Source organism: Poecilia mexicana, unplaced genomic scaffold (assembly GCF_051168715.1).
Source record: "Poecilia mexicana isolate PSO_F unplaced genomic scaffold, ASM5116871v1 scaffold_2, whole genome shotgun sequence".
NCBI lineage: Eukaryota > Metazoa > Chordata > Actinopteri > Cyprinodontiformes > Poeciliidae > Poecilia > Poecilia mexicana.
In genome coordinates, this window is record NW_028263371.1 from 55,539,920 (window position 1) to 55,566,819 (window position 26,900).

Consider the following 26,900-nt stretch of genomic DNA (forward strand, 5'->3'; position numbering starts at 1 on the left):
CTCTGCAGACAAAGTTCAAAGAAGGATTTTCTTTTTCTGTGATTAAAGATGTGCGTCGGAGTTCTGTTTGAAAGGAAAATAAAACCTTGGTTAATATTTGGTGTTGGAGGGAAACGGTTGACTTCTGCAGAGGCAGCTACTCTGTTTTAGTTCAGAGTTTATTTTATATTCACAGCAACCGCTTTCTTTTTTTTACTTTAATTTCTATCAGAAAACAGAGTGAGCTGATTGAACACAAACTCATCCTTGTGAAAAAGATTTTATCTTTAAAGTAAATAAAAACCCAACCCTAACTTTCTTCTGCTCATTTTTCCTCTTTTTTGCTTTTTAGTCTGGAAAAGAAAAATAATTTTACACTATTGAAAACCAAAAATGTATCTAATTGTTGCAGTAAGCCCTGTTTGACTCGTTTTCTGCTTTTTAGCGAATAAATTTACTGTAAAACATTGACATTTGCACAGAAATATAAAGATAGAAGCCATAAAGTTCATCTGCAAACGAAAGTTAATTTTGGGGTTAGTTTTTCTATAAAAGAAACTTTACTTTAGAAATATTGTCCAGTTCTGCAAGAAAAACTTGTTTTCATGACTTTTATTAAAAGGAACTTAAACATTTCTGAATTTAATTGCTTTGCTGGTTCATTGGTTTTCTTTTCAAATTATAAATCAGTAATTTAATCCTGTAATGTTTGGGTAAAGCCTCATGAACATGAAGGATTACACTTTTAAATTGACATTGTTTAAAATGTCTTTTTTACGACATATTGACATGAAGCAAGAAATCACAATCTGTCATAAATATGTAATAACATGTATCAACTACCAAACTTTAAAACCTTTATCTGTTTTCATCACCATGACATTTGCTGCCATTATCAAAGTCTACTCAAGTACTGAGTAACTGATCCAATTATCAATCATTTAATATTTCAAAATTACATCATCAGACGGACCAAAATATAAGGTTAAATGGATTTTTTTATATTTTAAGTACGAAAATGACAATAATTTATATGAGTAACTTAAAAATAACAAAATCAGGCAAAAGAAAAACCTCAATCAATCAATCAGTCAGTCAGTCAGTCAAGTAAGTTTATTAGTACAGCACATTTCAGCAACAAAGCCGTTCAAAGAGCTTTCCATCATAAAAACACAAAAAGAATTTAATTTTTACCATCGTTTTAAAAGCAGCTTTGACCAGGTCAGTTTTAGTCAGTGTTTCAGCTCTTTTGCAGTTTTCTTTGTAGATTTGTGGTGCATAGAAGCTGAATGCTGCTTCTCCATGTTTGGTTCTGGAGATGCAGAGCAGAACCAGAAGGTTGATCCAACAGCAGCAGATCTTTAAGCCGTTCAGTGATCATAAACTAATTTTAAAGTCTATTCTCTGATCTATGAAGACACTGTTGCAGTAAGTAATGATACTGGATCTCATTGAGACATTAGACCTCTGGTCTTGGAAATGTTCTTCAGGTGACAGAAGGCCAACTTTGTAACCGTCTTTATGTGGCTCGGAAGGTTCAGGTCAGAATTTGTCCTGATTTTTAGTTTCCAGCTGTAGTAACTGAAGCTCCAGATCGTTTCTCTCCAGGTCCAAACATAACAGCTGATCGGGTTACTGCGCTCCTGAGGATCCGTTTACAGCGGTGTCGTTGATTGGTTGGGTGAGCTGCTGCTGTTTCCCCAACGTTACGTAGATTCAGAGGGAAAAGGATTCGCTGACAGGCGAACAGCTGGAAGCGGAGCACGCTCAAAGCCTCGTCGTCTGCTTATTATTCCAGCCTTTCTCTTTTAAATCTGAGTCGCAGTATTGGATAAATCTCATCTCCCCACAGCAGAAAGCATCCTCCCAACACGACCACAAGCCGATAGTCAAACAGACGAACACTTCCACATGCTGACCCAGGCTCATTCAGCTAATGTGTGTCTGCAGCAGCCCGTGGTTAATAACTGTGTTTGTTCTCTCTGCAGATGCCGGGTCGGGATCGGGAGACGATGGTAAGATTACTCACGTCATCCGTCCTCCTACACCTCCTCTGCTCCAGCTCTGCATACGCTGCTGCTGCTCTCTTTATGTTCTCCTCTGTGACACGAAAAGTTTTATTTTTCTCACGTTGAACACAACTTTACGTCCCGATAAATTTAATCTGTGTGGTTGAAGTCATTAAAGCTCTTGAGACTTGCATTAATTTGCTGCAATGGTTCGGTTACCTGCTTTTCAACAAACTCCTGTGAAAAATCTGACTTCAAAATCTGATGACAGTTTCTGACGCTCAGATTTTCGCTCAAACTCTGATGAGACGAATCCGCGTTTCATAAAACACCAACACGGCCCACACGCAAAGCCATTCATATTCATCTCCATGGCAACTACCACGACATACCGGTCCGCTAAGTTAGCATGTTAGCATGTTAACTGTTTTTGCCCACTTCAAAATAAGAGCATGACTGTAAAAGGCTAACTACCTGAAGAATTTAATAACCAAAACTTTAACATCGATTTCAAACTTTATTCAACTGAAAGTTTACAAAACAACAAAGTAACTTTAGGGGAAACTAAGTGCGCTTAACATTATGAAAATTATCAAATGCTGCTAAGCTAAAAATGAGTCCTGGTATTAGTGTGCTAGCAGAAGTATACCCTCTGTTTTAGTCATATTATCGGAGCGCCTGAAGATGGAGTCCAGCTGTAGTCCCTGGCTGATTGCTCTAAAATCAGGGCTGATGTTTTTCTCATTAGCTTTCTGAGTTAGCGACGGTTTCTTCCAAAGAAAAGCTGCAGCCGGAGTAGCTTTGCATTAAAACAACCCTCGATGTTTCTGAGAACCTCACAGTGAGAGGTTCACCAGATGAAATGAAGCTTTTGAGTAAATTAATCCTTTAGAATTTATTAGCAAAAATTAATTTAGGAGAAGCTAGGTTCGCTAAGCGTCTTCAAAGTTAGCAAAAGTTAAAAATGAGCTGGAACTGGAGCTGATCCACAGCCGACACATTGTGATGAGTTTTGTATGCATTTCTACAGCTTTCACATAAACTAACAAGTTGCTTTTAAACCTGGTCGAGCATCAAATGTTCATGTTTTATGTACAGATGTGTTGCGGCTGCAGGTGAATGCTAATGTGTGATGGGTGTATTAGCCGACATGTCTGGCTCCTGATGCAGCCGGTGTCAGTCGACCGGCTGATTACGCTGCGTTTGCTCGGATGAAGCAGCTTCTCATTTGCTCGGCCTTGTTGCAGTTGTTAAACATGGAAGGTGCTTCTTGTTTCTGCTGCAGACTGTTCACACCGAGGGAGGACATGACGCTGCTCACAGGTTTATTTCATGACCTCGATTATTTTCTGATCGCTTGGCTTCATTTCGCACCGTAATGCAGAAGGAAGCAGGGAAAAGGTTGTTGAAACATTTAAGTTCTGAAGTCTCTACAAGGTAATGGTTTTGTTTTAGGTCTCGGCTATTGTTAAACTATTCTCACAAGGAAACTATTATCTTAAGATCTGGATCTGATGAAGGTATGGAGCGATTTAAGACGGGATGTGTGAGTTTTCAGTCTCAGGAAAGCTTCTGGTCGGTAAATCTTCGTAAAGGAAAGGAATGATGAATGGATGTGAAGAGGAATCAGAACATTGGCGGGAGGAGGCACCGGATGAAAGATGAGAAGCATAAGGGAGGACGATATATTGGATTGTTTTGTGGTTGAATTAGATTTAATGGTAATGAAATGAATTTGAGTGAACTGGACAGAATGGTTCTCAGGTGGAAAAAGGTGAAATATTCCCTCTGGGTCAGGGAGCGAGTTTTGCTTCATGGAGAATCAAATGTTTAAACCTCTAAATTCAAGAATTCAACCCTCACATGTGGATCACAACTTAAGGTTCAAGATCTTGATTATAAAAAGATCAAATGAGTTTCCTTGGAGAACTTGATGGATAATTTCTCCATCTCCTGGTCATTATTTAGGTTCTTTCTTAAGGTTTCAGAGATAAACAGTTTAAATTGAATCCATCTTTGTAGTAGACTTATGTGGCTTTGGTTTTACTATATAGAGTAAAAAGACTCTTTTTGTGTCATTCCACCATGAAGCAATGATTCCTGTTTAGTCCACTTTAATCCAACTCCAGTCCGCTTGTGTAGAAAGTCCGGTTCATTTGATTGCTAATCGACCAAAAACTGAACTCTGGTTCGCCTACAAACCTCGGTCTCGGTTCGGTTGACACGAACTCTGGTTTGGTTTGAATGTATATGTGAACGCCAAGTGGACCTGATACTGCTCCAAAAGCAGGAAGAAGACTACAGTGCAGGGCATTCTGGGTAAATACAGCCAAAACAAACGTGCTAGCATAGCACTAACAGGAGAAATGACTCGTGGTCTTTTACTAAAAACAAAAAAGAAATCCTACCATCGCTGAAATCCGACGACGCTTTACATTTTGAGTAGAAGGAAGTTGCGCTCAGTGTCTACAGAGGTTTTAGTGTCGTTACCTCCAGTGGCTCTTGGTGCAGCGCCCCCACAGGCGAGGAGGGGAACAGGTTGGTTTGACTCAGAGCAGAGAGAAAGGGAACCACAGCAGCTGGAAATGTAACAAATGTTGCAACTTTTCCCCCAACTGAACCAAATCTACCGCACTATCAAGTGTGAAAACGGCCTTAGCAGCTACAGGGAAATCCCTGGTGACCAGAGTGACCCCGGTCCTAACCCCGAGTTATAACATAAGTGTTTACTAGAGCATTCAACTGGGTCACAAAGCTCCTCCACAAAGAGCTTTGTGAGCTGACTTCAGTTTCTGAAACTTGATGCGGTCTGAGAAACTGGCCTGTTTTGGCGAATCAAATGGTCTGCATAGAAATTAAACATGTTAAAGTTAACGGGTCCCATAGACCGTTAGCGACTCCGACTGTCCGACCGATAAACCAGGCGTGTGTTTAGTTCAGAGCAAGGGGATGTTATGAATGAGACAGGAAGTGAGCTATGTTTCCATCCAATTTGTCTTGCAAATTCTGAATGAACTTTTAAGGTGTTGCAAAAACATAAAATATGAATTTGTTGTGTAATAAGCGTAATCTAATCAGATGTTGACGCTACGCATGGCTGTAAGAAACAGGAAGGAGAGGTTGCAAACTAGCAACAAAAACGCATCTTGAAATGAAGAGAGTCCCCCCCCTCCGATTTGGAGGTTTGTGCCTCTGGTAAGGCACAGAATTTTGCTACATTAAATACTTGTATAATAAATATTTAACTTTTTTTTTGCAAAATTGAGGAAGTTGTTTCAAATTTTTCTGTTTCTATCAACCTTTTCTGTGACGCTTCAAAATGTGTCAATATGTTAGAAAAACAGACGGCTAAAATCAGCACACATGCTGATATGCCGCAGTTTATTTGCATATGCAGCTCCTGTGTTAGCTGTGGTGCGTTTGAGCTGCATGAGACTTGAACACGAGAAAGAGAAAGATTGAAAGAAGAGATAGAAATGGAACGGAGCGATAGAGAAACAAAAACATGGTCTGAGGCCGAGGGGCTGCTGATATAAAAGTGCTGCAAAGCTGATAACAGAGGAGAGGAAATGTAAGGCTGAGATTAAAACACATCCTCCACGTTTGTGAGCTGGACACATGGAGGCAGGAGCAGGACGAGCCCACTCATTGTGACGCCAGCGTTCCCATCATGCTTTGTGATGCTGCGTCGCTCTGAGGTTCCCGTCTTAATGAAACATTAAAGGAAACGGAGCATGCAGGCTGAAAATACTCAGCAGCAAAGTTAAAAATCAGTTATTTTCTGCTTGGGCATTGTTTTCAGCTAAAAATGCAGTGACGTTGTAGAGCAATGTTTAATCTATAAAACATTACAGTTTTATAGCATCTCAGGATTTCGCTCTGCAGATTTTAATTAGTTGCCTTCTAAAGTTTTAAAAAATTTTTACCTTGAAGGATTCTTCAGAAAACCAGGAAAACGACGATCAACCCTGACCATCCTCTTCATGTGACTGTCTTCAGTCAGAGGCTTCTTCAGAGTCTCTGTAAGACAGACTGCTATTGGAGCTCTTTCCTCCCAACAGCCATCACTGTCTACAACAACTTAGAAGAATCTGAATTAATGAGTTACACCAACATTTAATAAAAAAAATTAAATTACATCATCAGACTGATCAAAAATATAAAGTTAAATGGAAATGTTGGTATTATAAGGACCTAAACAACAATAATTAACACAAGTAGCAAAATCAGCCATAAGAAAAAAATGTTTCCAGATCAGTTTCTTTCAATAAAAAACTTATGAAACTTTAACAAAACCAGCAGGTGTGTGTTTGGTGAATTTTGGTTAAAACATGTTTGTTTTTCTTCTACTCAAGTAAAAGCAGAGATACTTCATAATAAAATTACTCGAGTAAAAACACTCCTAAAGGGCGAATCGATCACTCAGGAGGGAAACAGACAATTAGGAAACAACAGCTGAGGGGCAGAGAGTGTGTTTCTGCACCAGAGGAGGAAACAAACAGCCTCGGTCCGCACAGAGCGGCAGGAGAGGTCAGCGCGGGCGGAGGAAGCCTGCTGGTGCTTTACGAGCCGGGGGAGAAGGTTAAAGCAAGAGGTTGTAAAATATGGCTTTGAGGGAAGCAGCAGTGGAGACCCATCCTGCTGAAAATCAAATATATTTTAACGGCATGCCATAAATCCACACACATAAACCGGGATAAGCCAGGAAGTTGCCAGTTTCATTGGCTGCAGGCAGTTTGTGTGTGTCTGTCTGTCTGTCTGTCTGTGTGTGTGTGCGTGTGTGTGTGTGTGCGTGGAGCAAAGCTGCAGAGCATGCATGGCTGCATTCATGCTTCAGAGTGTGTGTTCTCTTATTTTTTTCTACATCAGATAAGTGAGAACAGGAGTCAGCTGTGCAGAGCGGAGAGCCGGCGGTCATGAGAGCGGTCACATGGTCCGCGTCAGACGCTTGTGCAAATCAAATTGTACAGTGGAGGGGAAATTGAGTTTCGCTCACATGATCTCTGTTGGGAGAAAAAACGACAAAAGCTTCAAACGGAAGGAGGTTTCTGAAAATTCACAGATTAAAAGAAAACAACGTTAAGTCAAGACTGATTCTCTTTGAGGCTAAAAAAAGACACACGGCACATAAAAACATTATAATGGAAGACGAGTGTGTTTATTATCTGTGTGGTGGGTGTCCAAACTGTGGCTCGGGGCCATTCGTGGCCCTTCGAGTGAATTTGTGCGGCCCCCAACTGCATTACAAGAAGGATGTCTTCAGTCATGTAGTAACTAATTACACTGACTTGATTTTTGGAAAAGGTGTACTTTTAGGAGTACTTTTACTATGCTGTACTTTGAGTACTTTTATTATGAAGTATTTTTACTCTTACCTGAGTAACACTTCTGGATTTTCTATCCAGTGGGTGAAAAACAAACATATTTAAACCAAAAATCCACCAGACTCAGACACACACCTGCAGTTTAAGTTTCATCAGTTTTGGTGTGTTGTGGTGGTGCAGGGGTTCAGCACAACCTTAGACCTCGACACGGCCATCACGGGTTCGATTCCCGGCCTGGTGACCTTTGCCGCATGTCTTCCCCTTCTCTCATTACCTGCTTTCCTGTCTATTTTCTATCAAATAAAGGCCACTAGACCCAATAAAACCTTTAAAAAACCAAAAAGTTTCATCAGTTTTATATTGAAAGAAACTGATTTTGTAATCATGTCATTTAAATTATTTTCATTTTGATCTTTCAAACACCAAATTTCCACTTAACTTTATATTTTGCTCCATTTTATACAATTTTAAAAATATTAAATGATTGATAATTTGATCATTTACTCAGTACTTTAGTAGACTTTTTAGAAAATATTTTTTTACTCGAGTAAAAATTTCAACCTATCAGTGCCGTTAAAATCAGGTGAATAAGTTTTTTCACTCAGTAAATCCTTAAAGAACATGGCAGCGACGGATGTAACAGTTAAATAAGATGTTATTTTTATCAGCCATTAAATCGGCGTGATGCAAAAACTGTTTCCGTTGCAGTTTTGTAAAATGGCTGAAAAACCGTCTCATCCAGCGCAAAAGCTTCTCATCAAGAAAATGTTTATTTTAAATTGATGCACTACCAAAAAGTGAATTCATTTTTGTAATTCCAGTTAACAGAAACGCATCTGATGTTGCCAACGCAGCGACTTTACTGATATATTCAGCAACTTTTCAGACCAAAAAAATGTTTTTTTTAAAATGTCGTCAGTGATCAGGCAGATCGGATCATAAACATGGTGGGATCCTGGCTAAAATATAAAATCACAGAGGAATAAATTTAGCTGCACCTGGACTTTCACCTTGTTTTATTGGACTGGTCCAACGGCGTGAAGCTGCCGTCCATCACAGGACCTCCATCTTGTTTTTATTCATTTCCTACTGCAGAGGAATATTGAGTCTCATCGACTATTCCCACTTCCATCTCCTTTCCACAAAACTAGAACCAGAAGTGATTAGATTTCATTTCCCTCCAATGTTTGGATCTCATTTTTATTGATAAAAAATATGAATATGTTTTTTCATAGTTCTGGTCAATAATGCATGAATTTTCATTTATTTTTTCTGTTGAGGAATATTTGTTGAAAAATCTTTGTCAACAAAAGCTACCAGATTAGTTTTGTTAGAGCAGCACAGTTTCTGTTATTCCCACTTGGATGTCTGAATAAATATGTTGCCATTAATAATAACATTTAAATGCCTTTCAAACAGGAGAATATTCAAAAACAGCCCAGTAATGTCATTAAAACCTGTAGAGGAATCAATTTGGGCCTTATCTGTCTCCGTAGTTGTTGAAGAAAACAAACCATCCATCCTTCCTGTACAAACAGCCCATTCAGACCAAATTAATCACGACCCGTTTAGGAAGAACTCGCCCTGTAGAACCTCTGTTAATTATGCAGCTTTAAAGCCCCCAGATGTGCGTCCAGCCTGAGTTTTTCTTGGCTTATTAATGCCTATAAACATCATTTGATCCGAGGCTCTGGTTGTGAGTCAGCAGGACGCCGCCGCCGGCAGCCTGACCTGACCTGACCTGACTTCAGGTCCGATCCCGACGCTCATCCAAACCAGTCGCTCTGTCAAGGGCAGAGCCGCCATTTCTGCAGTAAATGGTAAAAAACGTCTCCATTACTACTCCTCAGTGGAGTCTAATTACCAGTGTTTACATCCAGCCCTAACCTCTCGCTGCATTTCCTGTGGAAAAATAACTTTTAAATGTAACATGAAGATCTTTTTCTCTGTCTCCAATGTTTGTGTATATTTATTTTTGGTGCCTGTTGACTAATGAAAAGATGAGCAGAGTATTGGGGCCTAATTGAAATACAATAGCCTGACTGGGGTAATTAATCCAATGATCAGACCCACAACGCTATGGATTTGCCAGCACTTCATTAGTTTGAATTAAGGAGCGAGGCTCCACTGTGGTGCGATTATGAATTCAATATCAATTGATCTTCCTCCGTTGGAAGCAGCCCAGAAATAACCTTATGAGGAAGCAAAAAATAACACTTTATTGTTTTATTGGCTTTTAAAAGATGGTCGATGAATCTTAAGGTGCCCACAGCCCCTACATTAAGAAGAAATGGAAGAATAAATTGGCTAATTTCTGCGTCTCTAGTGGATTTCAAGCATTCAGGTTAATACAGAGGGATCCATGGTTAGCTAAACATGTGCTGTAATTTTTCTATTAACCTAAAAGTTGTTTGTGATTTGTAAAAACTCACAATAACTCCAAAAATCACATATCTTTATTATATTTTTCACCTGTGCAACACATGCTAGGCTAATGACGCGGGTTGATTATAGTGGACTGGACACCATTAGCTACAGCTAACGTCATTACCTGGAACTAACAGTATTAGCAGAGCTAACATAAAGTCAAATCAAACTGGAAGATAATGAATGGATGTTTAAAGTCAAAGTTTTTGTAACAAACTATTTTAACATATTTGAGAAACTGTTTTGATCCTGATGCTAACTGTAAACTGCTTGTTAGAAACTGGAGCTCTTTGTAGCATACCTTCTCCTTCTGGGTTAGCATTTCCATAAAACTGCTGCAGCACAAACACCGGCTTTTTTGGCCGACTCTCTTCCTTTTCGTCTATTTCCCCTCATCATTTCTGCATTGCCTTCTATTTCAACTCACTCCGGTTCAAACTGAAGGGCTGAAGGTTAGTTAATGCAGTCTGCCACAGCTTTACATGTGGCCCTATAAACTCCAGAAGGACACATGATAGAAATCATTATATTATCAACTAAATCAAAGCAGTTTTTCTCAATTTCATGCAAAATCAACAGATTCCAAGCATGTTTTTGCGGTAATTCATAATTATGAGTTTATTACAAACTTTCTGCAAAATTGTTCAGACATCAAATATAAGCGAAGCTAATTCCCACCTGCAGGTGGCAGTGTTTCTTACTTCCACTGCTGCCTCAGACATGCTTGATGTCAGGTTGTAGTCTGGGATCGACGTGAAAAGTGGCAAAAAGTCACGTAAGCTTAACTATCGCAAAATTCCTTTCAAATCTTTTTAAATTTGCACCACAAAATCACAAAACAATCGTAAAATGCTGGACGGACAAATCAGGGTGAAAAGACGTTGATATTTCAACAGTTTCTTCATAGGTTTTATCAATGCATTCTGCCACAACCGGCCCTTTAACAACATTCATTTCCATTTTTGTGGCTCAAAGTGAAAATGAAGTTTTCACTCCTTAATTAGAGCTAGCTAACTAAGGGGTGTTAAGGTGTTAGCCAAGGAGCTACAGCCTTTAGCAGGAGCTATATGTTAACGACTCTGCGAACTTCTATCCACTACTTAGTGCTTTCTATGTTGTACATCGTAGGAGCTAATCATTTCAATCTAAGCAACAGAATGAAATAAAATAGAAAGCGAGCGTTAAGGTAGCAGCCTGACCTTTGGTTCCCCTGGTGATCGCTCCATCTAACGGCCTCCAAAGTGGCGAGCTGCTGCCCCAGTCACACAGCTATCGCTATGGTAACCACGTTAGAGGTTTAGGGAAGTGAGTAATCTAATCTTCCCACTTTGTGGCACAGCGATAAGGCTCACCACCACCAGCCCACCCATATCTGGGTGTGTGTGTGTGTGTGTGTGTCGTATTCGGTTATTCTACGCTGCAAATCTCCCTCACACTGAAAGCCTATGGAGCCACTTTGTTCCCGTTAATAAGAGGAAGACTCCGGTTGAAAAGTCCGAACCGGCTGAAGTTGACATTTGGCATCGATGTCGTCAGCATTACGGCAGAACTTCAGCCTTAAATAAGTTTAACATTTTCATACAGATGACTGATTGCTCATCTCTGCATTCATATCCGGCCGTCATATGACTGCATTTGTTTTTAAAAGATGAGATGTCTGCAGAGGAATGAGACAGATGACTGGAGGTGTATGAGACATTTATTTGAGTAACTTTTTGGAAAAAAGTACTTTTATCTTTTATCAGAGTAATATTATTATGAACTAATTCTACTTGAGTAAAATTTCTATCTACTTTACTAAATCAAGAACAAACAAGTTTCAACCAGGAATGCAGACAAACAGACACACACTCAATTTATGTCTGAGTGAGACATCCTGTTTGTACTCCAGCTTTGTTGCTCTAATGTTAATTTCCATCCCTCCCGTCCGTCCATAAATTCATGAGGAACTTTAGCCAAAGTAAAACTTCTTAACTTTCAGTTTGTGAAAATGTGTTAGTGATGTCTAAGAACAATCAGCTTCAGTGCTGGCGGATAATGGCCTTATGTAGATATTAATCGATCAGATCAGCTGGTTAATCGATCAGATCAGCTGATTAATCGATCAGATCAGCTGGCTAATCGATCAGATCAGCCTCGGTCCTCGGAGGTCGGAGGGCTCCGTCCTTTTGGTTCCCATCATCATGTTTGGATGTAAATGTGGATTTTCCAAAGTCTCTTTCCTGCTGATGTGCGATAATAAACCAAAACACAGACCCACTGTTGCCATGACAACCCCTCATCTTCAACAAAAGGAAGAATACTCAACCCAAAGCACCAACAGGAGTGAAATTACAGCGTGATGCAAAGTCTCTGATTGTTCTGCAGTGTTTTTTGATTCCTGATGAGGTAACAGTCAGATACTGACTGCTCAGGCATAACCGCGTTATTTACTGCGATTTCTAGAAGCGCTAATAGAAACAAGCAGCAAAATGAATGGAGGAGGTGTTTTAATGAGCTGTTCATCCTTAAATACGCCATTAAAAAATAAAAAAAGCAGCATATAGGCTTGTCGATCCCATTTAGGAGATTGCGTTTTAATTCCATCAGATTTGAGCTAATGGCGCTGAAATGAAGATTGTTGACGGGGAAAACGAAGCGGCTTGTGAGTTCACTGCGGCACCGGCGAGCGGGCCTTTTATTGAAACACAGAGCAGAGCGCGGAGCAGCGGCTCGGCCGATAAGCCTTTCTTTTGGCACGGGGGATAACGGCGTAATCTGGGCCGAGAGGGAGAGGATCTGCAAATGAGATGGAGGCAAAGTCGTTAGATCCCTTCATCCAGCAGGTTCTGCGCCTCCATTCCCATCTCTCACCTCGCCTGCTTGCTGTTTCTTTATCTCTCCATGGGAACGTATCCAATCATGCCACTCTGAAATTATTACTGAGATTTCCTCTATCGCTCAGAGTGTGTGTGTGTGTGTGTGTGTGAGATGAATTAGAGAGAGGTTCAGGCCGGGTGTCTGAAGAGTGTGACGGACGCTGATGAGAGCCGCCGGGTCACCTTTCGGTCCAGCCCTCACTCCTGCCGGCTTCAGGGGATTTCATTGTCTTTTTTTTTTCATTTCTTGAAAATAATGGAAGCGGGGCAGAGAGAGAAAACCCGTCAGGGGAGCGGTGAAGGATCGCTGCGAATCGAGGCAGATATTGGGCTGGGAGAGATGGGAGGATTGGGATTATACTCTGTGTGTAATAGCAGGATTTGGCTGGGATTAAAAGAGAGAACAGAGGAGTCTGCTGGGAAGTTTAGGAGGGAATGTCAACGATTCGTGTGCGTCAGAGAGCAACTCAGCATGAATATGCAGCAGGTTCATGTTGACAGAAAACACTCCAGATAATAAAACAACCAACAAGCTTCCAGGTTAAACATCAACATTTCAAACTGGATCATTATGCCCCTAATCCGTCATGACAGACAAACAATTCTTCTCTCTGCTTTTGCTTTTTCAGTCATTTTACCTTTAAGGTCTAAACTTCTCTAAAGGTTATTTCTTTTGGAGAGTTTTCCAACTTCATAGTTGTGGTGGAAATTTACTACATATTGACATCTGCTGATCATGTTATATGAAATGCTTGTGAATTCTCACCAAAAGAACGATTTGGGCTACATGTACAAGGCTGGGAGTTGTTTTCTACAGCTGCATCTGAACCAGACCGCCTCGCCCCTTGTGTTCAATTTCTTATCCTTGGTATAAAAGTCATGTGTTGTCTCTGCCTGGCAGAGCTTTTCACCCAGACCTGCTTCATTATTGATTCTCCTACAATCTCTCTGTATTGTGCACAATATATGAATAAACCTGATGGACTGATTTCACCTGACAGTACTTGGTAAAATAGTTTTTTCCACAACAGTCCTGTAGATTTGGTCTGATTGGGACCAAACCCTCAACATTTTTTTACGTTTTCTGCTGCTGTAGTTTTTTCTCTTACCCTTACCTAAACTAATTGAGAAACCTGTTCCCCTCCTCACCTGTGGGGGCGCTGCACCAAGAAATACTGAAGAAAACGACAGAAACCTCTGAAGACACTGAGCGTAGTTTTCTTCTTCACATCACTTCTGCCGTCGCTTACCTTAGTCTCCACAAACCTCTCTCCTCCAGCAGCTACTTCTTCTTCTACTGGGTTGATGAGTTGGAGCACTGCTGCCACCTGGTGGCCGGAGGCTTGTTTATTCTGATTCTAAAACGTATTTCTACTTTTCCACTTCTCCACTACTTAAAAAGTGTTGGTCCTCAGTTCCTGCCGTTCATCCTGGATGTTTTTGCTGTGACTCTGTCATGGTGTCCACCTTGATTTTCCTTCAGTTTCTGTGTCTCAATGACCGATTATTAAAACCAATCATGGTTTAAGTCATCTCCAGATCACCAGCTAAGCTTTGACAGCGTTGTAATGGCGTTAAATATAAACTACAGCAAACTGAACGCTGAAATTAAAAGAAAACCAATGTAGCCCACCTTTTTTGCATCCTCCTTTAAACCTTTTTTTTTTTAAAGTTTTCAAATGATTTATCAGTTTCCATCTGAAAAACCCGACCTCTGCTAATAAAGCAGGTTTAGCTGCTGCTTCAGTTTCCAGCTGTACGGACAAAAAGGAGGGAAGAATAAAGAAGAGAAATAATGAAGGCGGGAAGAGGAGATGGAGGGAAGAACAGAGTAATAAGAGCTGTACCTGTTTCAGCTGCTCTCTTTGGTGGCTGCAGAAGAACATTTTCTCATTATCTCCTCCATAATTGCAGCCGTTATTATTATTCTGCTGATGTTCGGCAAGGCAGTAAAACCCAACCACTGAGCTTCATATGGATCCAATATTCACAGCTCAGGTTTAATATCCTCTGGACAGCTTGTAGCTATTTGTTGGTTTGTCACTGGCTGATTTACGCCAGCCATTTATTCAGTCCGCATTGAATTGATGGTGAGGCGGATAATCTGCAGCTGTTTACCTGAACGGATCGATGAAGTTTCTCTGATCATAACTTCCACAGTACACAAAAAAAAGATAAATAAATATGATCACTGATCAAATGGTTGAGTTTTTTTTCCCCACATTAAACGGCAAAATGTTTCAACTTTTTGCCAATGATGAAGCAGAAACAACCAGAAGCTTCAAACTGGACCTGGATTTAATCCCAGCTCTTATGGCAGTGACAGATTAAACGCTACACATTCAGCCGCTCATGCTCTCACGCAACTAATCCGACACTCAGTGTGGTGACCTTTGACCTTATGTGCATGATCCTGGGGAAAAACGTCAAAGTTGACTGTTCAGGAGGGTTTTTCAGTAGCTAGTGGTATGTTCAAGTTGATCTTCATTTTAAAGGTCTAGAATATGTCCAGATTTTTCAGATTAGGAATTAAATTACATGTAGTATTTTTTAATGATTCTTTCCTCCTTCATTCTTTCCATTTGTTTCATTTTGATTGTGAGAAATGCCATGAAATTAAATAATAGCCAAAGAATTTGGCCATTATTATAGTGTGAAAAAAAACCTCCATGATGCAGCGAATAAAACAGACTTGACTAAATGAATCCATCAACAAATTAAAGTTTTCTTCTCAGATCTACTGAATGATTCTGCTGCTGAAACTCAGTTTTATTACGTTTAAGCAGTTAAACATGCTTACACTAAATACCATGTTGGTATGGCATTTTGTTGGTTTAGGACTTTAGCATTAGCCAATGCTAATGTTTGAGTAGTTCTTTAGGGTTAGCGCAGCTAGCCTTTTAGCTAGCGGTGCCCACCACTGCAGACTGAGAACGTCCCTTCATAAAAGCAGCATTCAGTGGCGGCTTGAGGCCTCCAGGTTCTCCAGACTCCAGTCCGGTCCATCCGATCTGTTGGATCCAAAGTCCAATTCGTGGATCTAATGGAGTCCAGGTCCAGCTGGATCAGGATGTTTTAACCACAGAAACGGATCGGGGCAGCGTTGTTCATAAGGTTATGCTGTGTTGGAGTTTTACAGGAGCATGTTAACAGCAGGAGCAACAGTTCTATGATTTTGTTTTTGTACGAGAATCGCAAACCGTGTTGTTCCCGTATAAATCTAAACTTAAATATATTGACATTTCCAGTGCAGCCCAGAATCTTTTCCTCTCAGCCAGTCATCACAGCCCGTTCTGAATCTTTGCATCGGCGCCGTAAATGAGCTTAGCGCTCGCTCTCTGGAGGCCCTCGGCGGCGGCGTGCTCCGTATGCAAACGTCTGAAGGCTGTTTATTTGCGGGTTTCGGTGCTCGTCTCAGGAGGAGCGGGTGAATCCCCTCGTGGCGTTAAAGACTCTGCGCGTGCCGAGCGCTTTGTGTTGTGAAAGCAGAACTTTGACGCTTCGCTTTGGGAGAGCGCGGCGCGGCAGGCGGTTTGTTTACATCACAGGAGCAGATCACTTTGCGGCTTGTAATGGAAGATTGGCAGAGGGGCAGTTCACTTGTTTATTTACTCGCTGAAATTGCATTTGCAGAGGCAGTGGCGGGACTGCTGCATGATGGGAGGGAAGCCTCGTAATATTACAGCGAATTATGGCGGGGGATTAACTACCCCACACCGATCTTCGAGCTTTGAGTCGTATGAAAGAGAAAACATCAAAACATTACTTCGTCTTATTTGTTTTCTCCTTTCTGAAGCCTTTGGAGGAGAGTCTCTCTGGACCAACTTCTAAACCTAAACTACTCTCTAAAAAGAAGATTTCCATTTTTATTGCTCCTAAACTTACAGCAAATCAATAAATCAGTGCTGCAGTTTAGCTGTAAAATTCTTAATTTCTGTGCTGATTATTAGATTTGACTGACACAGCTGAACAGAGCAGGTTAATTAACAGCTGACAGGTTGATTAACAAGCCTCCGACTGTGTGGTTTTCTAATCTTATGAGACAGCTGTGATGTGTTTTTTTTATTTTTAACTAAAATCAATCTTGCAGTGCACGGTTCACAGTTGAAGCATCACAATGTACGTGTCAAACTCGCCTTTTCTTATTTCATGCCCCTGCTGAGTTTCTCAAATTACCAGAAAGGACCAACAGGAGAACGATGAAGTGCCGGCAGCGACGTTTCTACTGCAGGTGTTGATTATAAAAACTGAAATAATTAACGCTTTTTGTTGCATTGGTGTTTCAGACTCCGTCGTTATGCAGCAATGGATACAAATCGCTTCACTGTGGGATCTCTGACTCCTCACTGGTTCATTTCAATGAGGTACATTTTGTCCCTTCTGGATTTTTTTTCCCAATAAAGACGGACTCAGTAGGTCAGAAACTGAATAGAGACCAGAAACAATACGTACAAAAACCCTTCATGTTGGATGAAGGCCCTGCTACGCTCCGCACTGCCTTTCAGAAAGTGAATAATTTGCAAAAACTTCAATCACAGCAATCAGAGGATGGAGCTGAGAATTTAAAAGTTTTCCTGCTTATTTAAATGGATATTTCCTTCTTTTAGGTGGGGTTAAATAACGGTTATTTTGAATAAATTGAGCTACTTTTTCTGGAGGCACCAAACTTTAAAACAGAGTGAAGAGAGTTTGTTTTCTTTTAACCCTAAATAGGGATTGTGTCATCTTTACAAATCTATAAAAGAGCGCTAATCTTTCAAAATAAAATGTGTTAAGACTACCTAGGCAATTTTTTTAAATAGAAAGATAAGAAAATTATTAAACACTAGTGAGACGTTGTGGCTATTTAAAGCTGACAATTAGAACATAAAATCTACTTTTTTAAATGCCATAGTCAGACTAGCCATTAGCTTGTCTGTGGATTAAAACTGATCTTTGCTGATATAAGCTGGACAGTTATTGAGTTAATCAACCTGAGCTATCACTTTAACTGATAATGATGAAAAATGAACTCTTAAAATCAAAAACTTCTGTAAGAAACGTGACAAAATGTTGAACCTGAAAAGGCTAGGCTGATAGCCTCAGCTGAGGCCTGAAGCTAATTAGCAACAATCATCCCAGCTACAATTAGATGTTGTGAAGTTAATTCTGTTTCAAGTTTTATTTTTGTGAAACAAGTTTTATTCAAATTTAACATTTGGATGAATAAATATGTTTAGCTAGCCTATCCAACAGCTTCAGATAAGCTCAAATGCTAATAGAATTAGCAATGACTCCAGCTAGCATGCTATTTATGGAGCTTTTCTTTCCCTCGTTATGCAATCAAATTTAAAACTAACATTTTAAGCAGTAATTTTACCATATTTAAATTCTGCATTTAACACCGATTTAAATTTCTCCGTTTCATATTTATCTACTGGTCATTTATGTCGGAAATCACAGTAAATCTTTAATCAGATCAAAAAATATGTTTAAATGTATCATAATTTAACCCGTCCATCCACCCTGAGTTTCTTCCTTAATGTATCTGCAGCCCAGCTGTTATGTAATCACCAAACCTTTCGCATTTTTGAATTAGCTAACAAGATTTTAGTCTAATAAAACCTCAGTCATCTTGTAATGTCGCTCTATTTGGTTTGGTTTTTCTGGAGATGCTGATATGATTGCTAGCGCCATTGTTTGACATCTTCTACTGGAGGAAATCCAACCTGCGTGTGCTGATGTCAGCTATCGGTTCAGAGGAAAACGTCTGAGTCGGACGGCAGCCAGCCTGTGAACTGGCAGCGCCTTGCTGCTCTCAGGTGGGGCTTTTCCCTTTTTAAGGAGCTAAATGAAGCGTGAATTTTTTAGTCCCACAAACGGCTGCACTGAAACGCCACTCCAAAGGAATATTAACCTCTGTGAATCGTGCATATAAATAAATCAGGGCTTGCCAACAGGTCAGTGCAGTTCATGGCTCGTTTCTTCAGGAATGGACTCTCTGCTCTGTATAGTTTCATATATTTGCCCTCCACAGCACTGGCTGCGTTTTCTGCTCACCTGGTTCGGTTTCCAATTCTCCTCTGCCTGTGTATCTCTCCTAAGCCCCGGCCAATCCTCCCCGGTGGTCTTGTGCACACAAGATTAGTCTTTCCTCCTCCTCCGCCTCTGAGACCAAATCCTGCCCCTCTCCGGCAGCTGCCCGGCTGTCCGCGGCTCCACTCCAGAGCACAGCGGCCCAACAGGCTGGGGGCGAGATTAGAAGTGGCATGTTGGGGGTTGGCTGTGCAGCCGGCTGACGCGGCGCAGTGAGTGCAGGCTGGAGGCGGACGTTTCCTGAGATGTTCTGTCACTGCTGGAGCCAGCAGGTGAAGGGGGCAGAGCGGGTAGCGCCGCACTAAAGCCCGCAGCGTCAGTCCAGGTGAATGTCTTCTTCTGCTGCTGCTCTGGAAAGTCGGTCCCAACATGTGAAATAATAATTAAGCCTCCCTGCTGTCTGTTATAGTTTTATTCTCCTTGCAAAGTTGAAATCGATGTTAGATTCTCATGGGGAAGGAAAAGCAAAGACGTCATAAAAATGTAGAACTTACCAACTATATTTATAAAATAACAGCTGAAACAAAGTGATTCACATAACCAAATACTAAAAACATCCTGTTTATAAAACTACAAGGTCAAAAATGTTATTTTTTTGTTTTCATAATAATTTATAAAATATCAGTTTCAAACTAAATATTTAGTTAGCAAGCTAAACATTAAGCTTGCTAACTAAATAGCTAAATATTAGCTAAATATTAGCTATTTAGTTAGCAAGCTTGGAGCTAAATATTAAGTAAGCAAGCTACACTTTTAGCATGAAGTTAAATATTTGGTTGACAAGCTAAATATTTAGCTTCAAAATGAATATTTGGTTAGCAAGCTAAATATTTAGCTTGCTAGCCAGCTAGCTTGGTAATTGATGCTGGTCTCCAAAAAGAAACGAGAGAATTGTTGACTTGCACAAGTCTGGTTCATCTTTTCCAGATTTCTGTCACACGACCAACTGAAATTAGCATCATTTAGTTTTTTTCAGCTATTTGAAGAAGTGAACGACTTTATTTGACAGTGACTTACTTTCAGCGAAGCTCGTACTGAAAGCCTGTTTCTCAGTGAAACAAGCAGGCAGATTTATTTTGCAGTCAAAGTGCCTGAAGAGCTTTGAAATGCCTCATTTCTTCTAAGTGGAGAAATGAAAGTGGACTTATTTTGGGGTGGAGTGGTGGGAGGGGTTGCATATTTGGACTCCATTCACACACAAAAGGCTCCTTAAGAGCAGCTTACCACAGCATGAAAGGAAATTTTTTATATTTATAGCTATAATCGAGCAGAATTGGCCATCTGCTTGAAGCACTCATAATTTAATAGTAGTCTGGAGCAATGCCAGTTTAATTATACACACAATCCTTACCTGAGTGGCCTCTGAAAAGTTACATTAAAGTTCCCCACTCAGGCAACCTCAGGTTGACACTTTTGTTCATAATTTCCTCCACATGTGTCCGACGCAGAGACAACAGTGTCTGAAGCGTCGAGTTGCAGAACAAAATCTTGAAATGTTTTTCAGAGCCGCTGATTCAGGTGTTTAACACCTGGATGAAGGTAAATCCAACTGAATTCAATATTCATGTAGCCACAATTTACGACAAATGTCTCATCTCTTCACTAAACGTTATGAAGCAGACCTGATTCATGAGCAGATTCAGGTTCCTCAGCAAGCATGTGGCGACAGTAGAAAGGAATGACTCCCATACGCTCATTCTGACCAATGCTAACGCTAGCAAATCTGTGCTAACGGACAGCAGAGGAAGTAGGAAATCCAACATATGTATGCTAGCAGCCTTTCCAACGCTAACACTAGCCTGTCTGTAGCTCAGAATTATGAGAATAAATTTGTAACAATACGAGGAAAAAATTAATAATGAGAAAAAAAAGTCATGAGAATAAAATCATAATATTACCAGAATAAAGTTGTGATGTTGGTTGAATTAAGTAGTGATTTCATAACTCCTACATGAAAAATAAAAAATTTAAATGAGGAACGTTGGTCTTCTAGTGAATTTATACTCTGATATAAGTTTTACCAACAGGCCATATAGAGCAACCAACCGGACGATAACCGGACAGTAAACAACCATTTTATTCTAAGTTTTCGACTTTCTTCTGGTAATACTGTGATTGTATTGTCATAATTTTAAGGCTTTATGGTTGTAGCTTCAAAACTTCTGTGTTTTTAGTGAGTTTGCTTCAGTTGCAGGTTTGTTAAAGCGGAGTTGTTTCTTTTCACTGTCGCCCCATGCTCCCGTAGTTGGAGGGTTTCTTGTAAAGTCATTGTCTCCGTAGTCAGACGGGTTTTCTCAGATGAAAAGTGTTTTTATCAACTTGAATATCAAACTGAACTGGACAGAAAGGTCACAGCTAACATCTCTAGTCAACACTGTGAGGTGAGTTGTTGTAAAGTTAATCTGTGTAGGTGTTATAAATGCTCCCCATCTGAAAGAAATGCAAAATATCTACTTAACCTAAAGGATCAATCTGTCCTGTCTCTGTACAAAGTAGGGCTGTAGTGATACAATAATTTCACGATACGATATTCTGCTCATGATACAATATTATATATTGCAATATTCAGCAAACGATACAATTCAATACACTTTTGCGATTTTCTTAAAGATTTTAGAGGGACAGAGTGATTTTGGTGACATTTTGTGACTGTTATAGAGTTGGATTGAATTAATTTAGCTCTGGTTGGACATGGACACAGACTTAAAGTCGACAGCTGGACAAAATGAATCAAAGAAGTGGTGAGAAAACATGTTTCTTTTAATTGAAACAGTACAAACTGAAGCTTGCATGCATTTGTAAAGTAAATAAAGTGCACCAAGTACCTGCTCTGAATAGTTTGATACCTTTTAACCCTGACACTTAACATCTGAAGGAATCGCTCTAAGCCTGATGACCTAATCACTCACCTGGTGAAGCAAGCAGTGAGTGAGACAGGTGACAGTTGGATGTTACGATACTTGCGGATGAATATTGATTTTGTTCTAGGAAAGAAAATATCGATATATATCGCAAAATCGATATTATTACATAGCCCTAGTACAAAGTGTTATATTTACACCTTTCATTTCCTCACCTGATGCTAAAAGTCTTTGTTTTGATCTATTTGTTATGTTTTACTAATGCGGCTTCACCTAACCGTCTTCTAGAACGTTTTAGTGAACCGTCATTTAAATTAATGGGAATGTCACAGTAAATTTACCAGCATGGCTCAGTCATAATCCCCATCAAAGCATTTACTGAAACTGGATAATTACTACAAACTCTGTTTTAGATTTAAATGTCTTTTCTCTCTGTGTGTGTCTTTGTTCTTCCCTGTAGGCAAACACACACACACACACGCGCGCACACACACACACACACAGGCAGCGAAAACAAAAAGCATTTTACTGCTTGTTTTTTAACTTCGTTCAGATAATGCTTTGGGGCAAATATTTCTGAAAAGAAATGAAACTTTGCTTCACCCAGAGTTCAGAGGAAGAGTCGCCAGGCGTGCTGGACAAAGGGACACGAATGACTTTTATATTATCGAATGTTGTGATCATTTTCTATTCATTAGCAGGACAAAGGTTGTTTGAGCTGCAAGTAATAACTACAATAATTTACTGTGAATAATTACACTGCTGGACAAACGTAGCGCTGGCTTCCAGAAGCAGCCGTTAGTCCTAGCTTCCCTCTCGTTGATGTTGGTTTACCAGCCGTTTGTTCTGAGGAACGACTTGAGGCTGAGATTATTTTTACTGTTGGTTGGTTTGCTTCAGGTAGGTTTTTGTTAAACACAATGCTCTATGGTGCAATATTAGTGCCAAAATTAAGGCTATAGAGCACCCAGCGGTGACTACTTCCTTGTAGCAGGAGGCTATATCAATTCTGAAGCTAGCTACTGATATGATTGCTGATAGCTAGCATACATTGGCAAGATTTACTACTTTCTTTGCTGTTTAGTACAGCTAGGCTAGCAATAGAATTAGATATGCTAATGACTAGCATGCCTAGCCTGAATTTCCTTTTTTATCTTCTGTCCATTAGCATAGACAGGCTAGCAACAGCACTAGATAGGGAAACAACCAGCATAACTAAGCTAGATTTTCTACTTCCTCTGGTGTCCATTACTACATATAGGCTAGTGATGTCATTGGATAAGCTAACAGCTAGCATTCCTAGGCTGGTCAGCGACTTTTAAGGAATTTTGATCAAGAAAAATGGTACATCAGATGCATTGACATGTTATCTCGACAGTTTATTGCAATCCAATGCATAACATAGACATAGTGTATAATATGGAGCATTTTTCAAGCAGTTTAAAAACTTTGACGCTTAAAATTCTTCATCATCTGGACTAGATTATTCTGCAAGAAAACCAGAATATTTAAAACCTAGTTTGGGGTTTGTGAAACATTTATTTGATTTCTGATCAAATAAATGGATCAGAAATATTAACAAATATTTGTTTGTTAATACAAACAAATATTTAACAAATCACAAATTAGGTTATAAATATTCTACTTTTAGTGTAAAATAGTCCAAAAAATTTAAGCTCTGGAGACCGGTTTGGTTCTGAAAATGTGTTTTTGTGTCAATCGACACAATCAGTCCAGACACATAGCTTAAACTTTTGGCCATTAAGTTGTTTTTCTGGGTCATGCAGGGCTGGAAACTCTAATTTATAAAGTGCAAAAATAAGATAATGAACAGATTTAATGTTATTTTTGGTAAAAGATGTTATTTCAGATATCAAGATGAGCCACAATGCAACCAGCATGAATATTTAAATGATCCAACTGTGTTTTAATCCTTGATTTTATGACCAGTTTCCTTTTTTTCCGGTCCATTTCAGCTCCACATAGGTGGCCTAAACAAGCCACGCGAGACGAGAGTGTTTCTCTGCACAAGGACCACTCAGAAAAAACAAGAGTGCAACACAATTTTCCACCAGAGTGAATAGAAAAAGATGGGGAGAGAAAAACGAGAGGGTGTTTGTAACCGGCTGCCAGCTCATTGCTGCTTTCTCTGCATTGTGTCGGAGCTCTGAGAGTAAATATGACAAGGTTAGCGAGGGCTCGCCGCTGCCACCGGTTGAGAGGGAAATTAATTGAATTTCCAACAAGCATGCCGATGTCAGATATGGATGGGAAATTCAAAATCTTCGGCCACTGTGTGGACAAGGGCAAATAGACGAATTGGAGAAAAACGCTGGACAAATATTCCAGCAGCTCGGCGAGCCGCCACATTTATATAAAATTAATTAGACTTAATAAAATTAGGCAGCAAGGAGGAACATTAATGATTTAGCGTTGTTTAAAATTTCACATCCTAACCGGCAGTGAATGTTTTGGGTGGATGGTCCTGTTTTTTCGTAATGCATTAGTAAAATCAGACGGGAAACGGTTTGTTTCTGCTGGATGTCCAGTCTGATCGCTGCAGGGGAACTTCTGCACATTTCAGGATGGAAACGGCACAAAAAGAGCCAGAGAGGCGCCTGCAGAAGGGCCGATCACACAGCCGGTAGATACCAAACGCAATGTTTTTAAAGAATTCGCATGAAGATGATGAACTTATTGAAGCTCACCCCAAACTGCCCTCTGCTGAGTGAGTCTGTGCTGGAAATATGAAAAGCCAAATTCTCTGCACAGACTGAAGGATCTCAAACCGCCTGCTGAGATTATTAGTATTTTTCTATTTTTAGACCGATTTTGTGGGCAGCAGGCTAAGTCAGTGATACACAACATGACTGGATGTGATCTATTGGAAAATAAAGAAGAACAGTTAAAGAAAAGAAATGGTATGAAAAATACTGAAGCTTCATTTGAAATGAAAAGAATGTTGCACTGGTAATTTGATTGAGTAAAAATATGAGACATAATAATAATAATAATAATGGCCTGATAAAGTCATTAAAAACTTCTGAAAAATTATAAATTTTCCCACTTAATACGCTAAATGCAGAGCTAGTTTTTCATTTAGCACTTTTGCTAGCATTTAGCTCACTTAGCTTCCACCAAATAAAATTTTCCAGGTAAATTCTACAGCGATAATTTACTTGGCCGTTTTATAAACATTCAGTTTAATAAAGTTGGACATTGATAAAACAAATGTGTCATTGGCACAAGGTTGAATTTTATGCTTTTTTAGCATATGCTAAATAACATGTTGGTTTAGTGCTTTAGCATTAGCTTACGCTAAATACTGTGTTCATTCAGCATTTTAACTTTGAAAATGTTTAGCTCAGTTAGCTTCTCCTGAATGAATAAATTTTTTTGGAGGCTAGAAGTGTAATATTAGCTTCATCCGTTACAAAGCCAGTTTGAATGTGTTTGGTTTCGTTATCCACAGTGGTGGGAAGACTTCCACGAGTAGTCTAGCTAATGTTTCCTTGTATTTACCCAGAATGCCTTGTGCTGTAGTCCACTTCCTGTATTTATTATGTTACCTTTACATTTTTTAACACAGAAACGTCAGTATTTGCTGACTTAATTTGTTTTCTGATGTTAAAATTAAGAAAGCTGATGGAATAAAACGATAATTTTGGCCTTCATCACAGTGATGTGGATCAGTAAATATCCTGACAGGACGCGTCAGCGTTTGAATCATATCCTTCCTTGACGGCCGTCACTTCTGACTGGAGCGCGCTAAAACATGGAGTCCGATGGGCCGTAAATCCAGGCTGCTGACGACGCGGCCTGAGTTACGGCGCCGCCAAGTCAGAGACGTCCAGGAAGGATTTAGAGTTGGTGCAGCGGCGGCATCAGGACTGATGCTGCATGCAGAACAGGACCTGGTCACATGCTAATGCTAACACTAATGCTAATGCTGCAATGACGATCAAAACAGGGAATTATTATTATGAATATTAAAATAATTGTTATATATTTGTGGTAATTTTATTTTGCTTTTAAGATCTTTTCATATTTTCTCCAAGTATTATTATCATTATAATTTATAGTAGTTATTTTATTTTATTACTGCATTTTTTTTTGCTTGAGATTTTTGAGTTATTTATAATTTATCATTACATTTGTTTTTCATATTTGTAGTAATTCTATTTTAATTTTGTATTTTTTACATTTTTTTGTTTTTACAATTTTAAATAATTTTTCTAATATATTTTTATATATTATATAATCTGTTATATTGCGTAACATCCTACTTGAGATTTTTTTAATCTTCGATTCGAAGATTATGTCCAGGGTCGCCTGGACAGGTCACCAGTCTGTCACACAGAGACACACAGGACAAACAACCATGCACACACACACACACACACACACACACACACACACACACACACACCTAGGGACAATTTGGAGAGGCCAATTAACCTGACATGTTTTTGGACTGTGGGAGGAAACCAGAGTACCCGGAGAAAACCCACCATGCACAGGGAGAACATGCAAACTCCACGCAGAAAGACCGGGCCAGGAATCAAACCCAGAACCTTCTTGCTGCAAGGCAACAGCTCTACCCACTGCGCCACTGTGCATATAAACCTGAAATCATATAAAATGATTAGCAGCTTAAGCAGAACATGAAGGTCTGATCAGTTGGGCTGCAGGTTGCTGGGTCAGCCAGGGGTCAGATTACATCCTGGATTATAAACCTTCAGATTGTAAGCCATCGTCGTGGCGCTGTGGGTTAAGTCGGAGCCTTCGGTGGCTCTGATGTTCTGGCGCTGTGGCGCTCTCACACGCAGGGAGCCCGCTGCGCTCTGGATGCCATCATTACTTATATCTCAGTCATTATTGTTGCGCGCCTGATTCATTTTGTCGTTTGTGTCAGCCGTCGGCTCACATGTTGCGGCTCGGCTTCTCGCTGTTGGCCTGCCGGCTGATAAATGACTTTGTGAAAAGCGATCCGGCCTCCTGCATGAAAAAAGAAGAATAGAAATTGAATCCCGGCCTCTGCTGGCAGCCTCATCTGTCATCTTTTCAATATTGATGTCCATTATGTTTATGGATCGTTTGGCTGTCGTCTCGTCTCCGGCCCCGTTCGGCCACTGGGGGGCGGCGTTGACAGCGGCGTTTTGATCGATGGCCGTCGTGGTTTAATTGTCAGCACCGTCCGGTCATAATGGAGCTCGCCGCACGGCGGACAGATTACATCTCGGATGAGTCAGAGTTCAGCGCGCCGGACGCTGCGGGACGGATTCTGGGCCATTATCAGCGCCGCGGCTCATGTTCATCACTTCCTGTATCGCCTTTCATGGATCACATGTCCTTTTACTGGAACAC

At 40.1% G+C, this 26,900-nt stretch overlaps 1 protein-coding gene across 1 annotated transcript in view; it reads left to right on the forward strand.

The window, feature by feature from the left end:
- Positions 1–26,900, forward strand: part of tmeff2a (transmembrane protein with EGF-like and two follistatin-like domains 2a) — a 120,088-nt gene that overhangs the window by 58,890 nt on the left and 34,298 nt on the right. Inside the window, exon 4 of the mRNA XM_015008225.2 lies at positions 1,968–1,994. Coding sequence (XP_014863711.1) covers positions 1,968–1,994 — 27 coding nt within the window. The remainder of the gene's footprint in view (positions 1–1,967; positions 1,995–26,900) is intronic.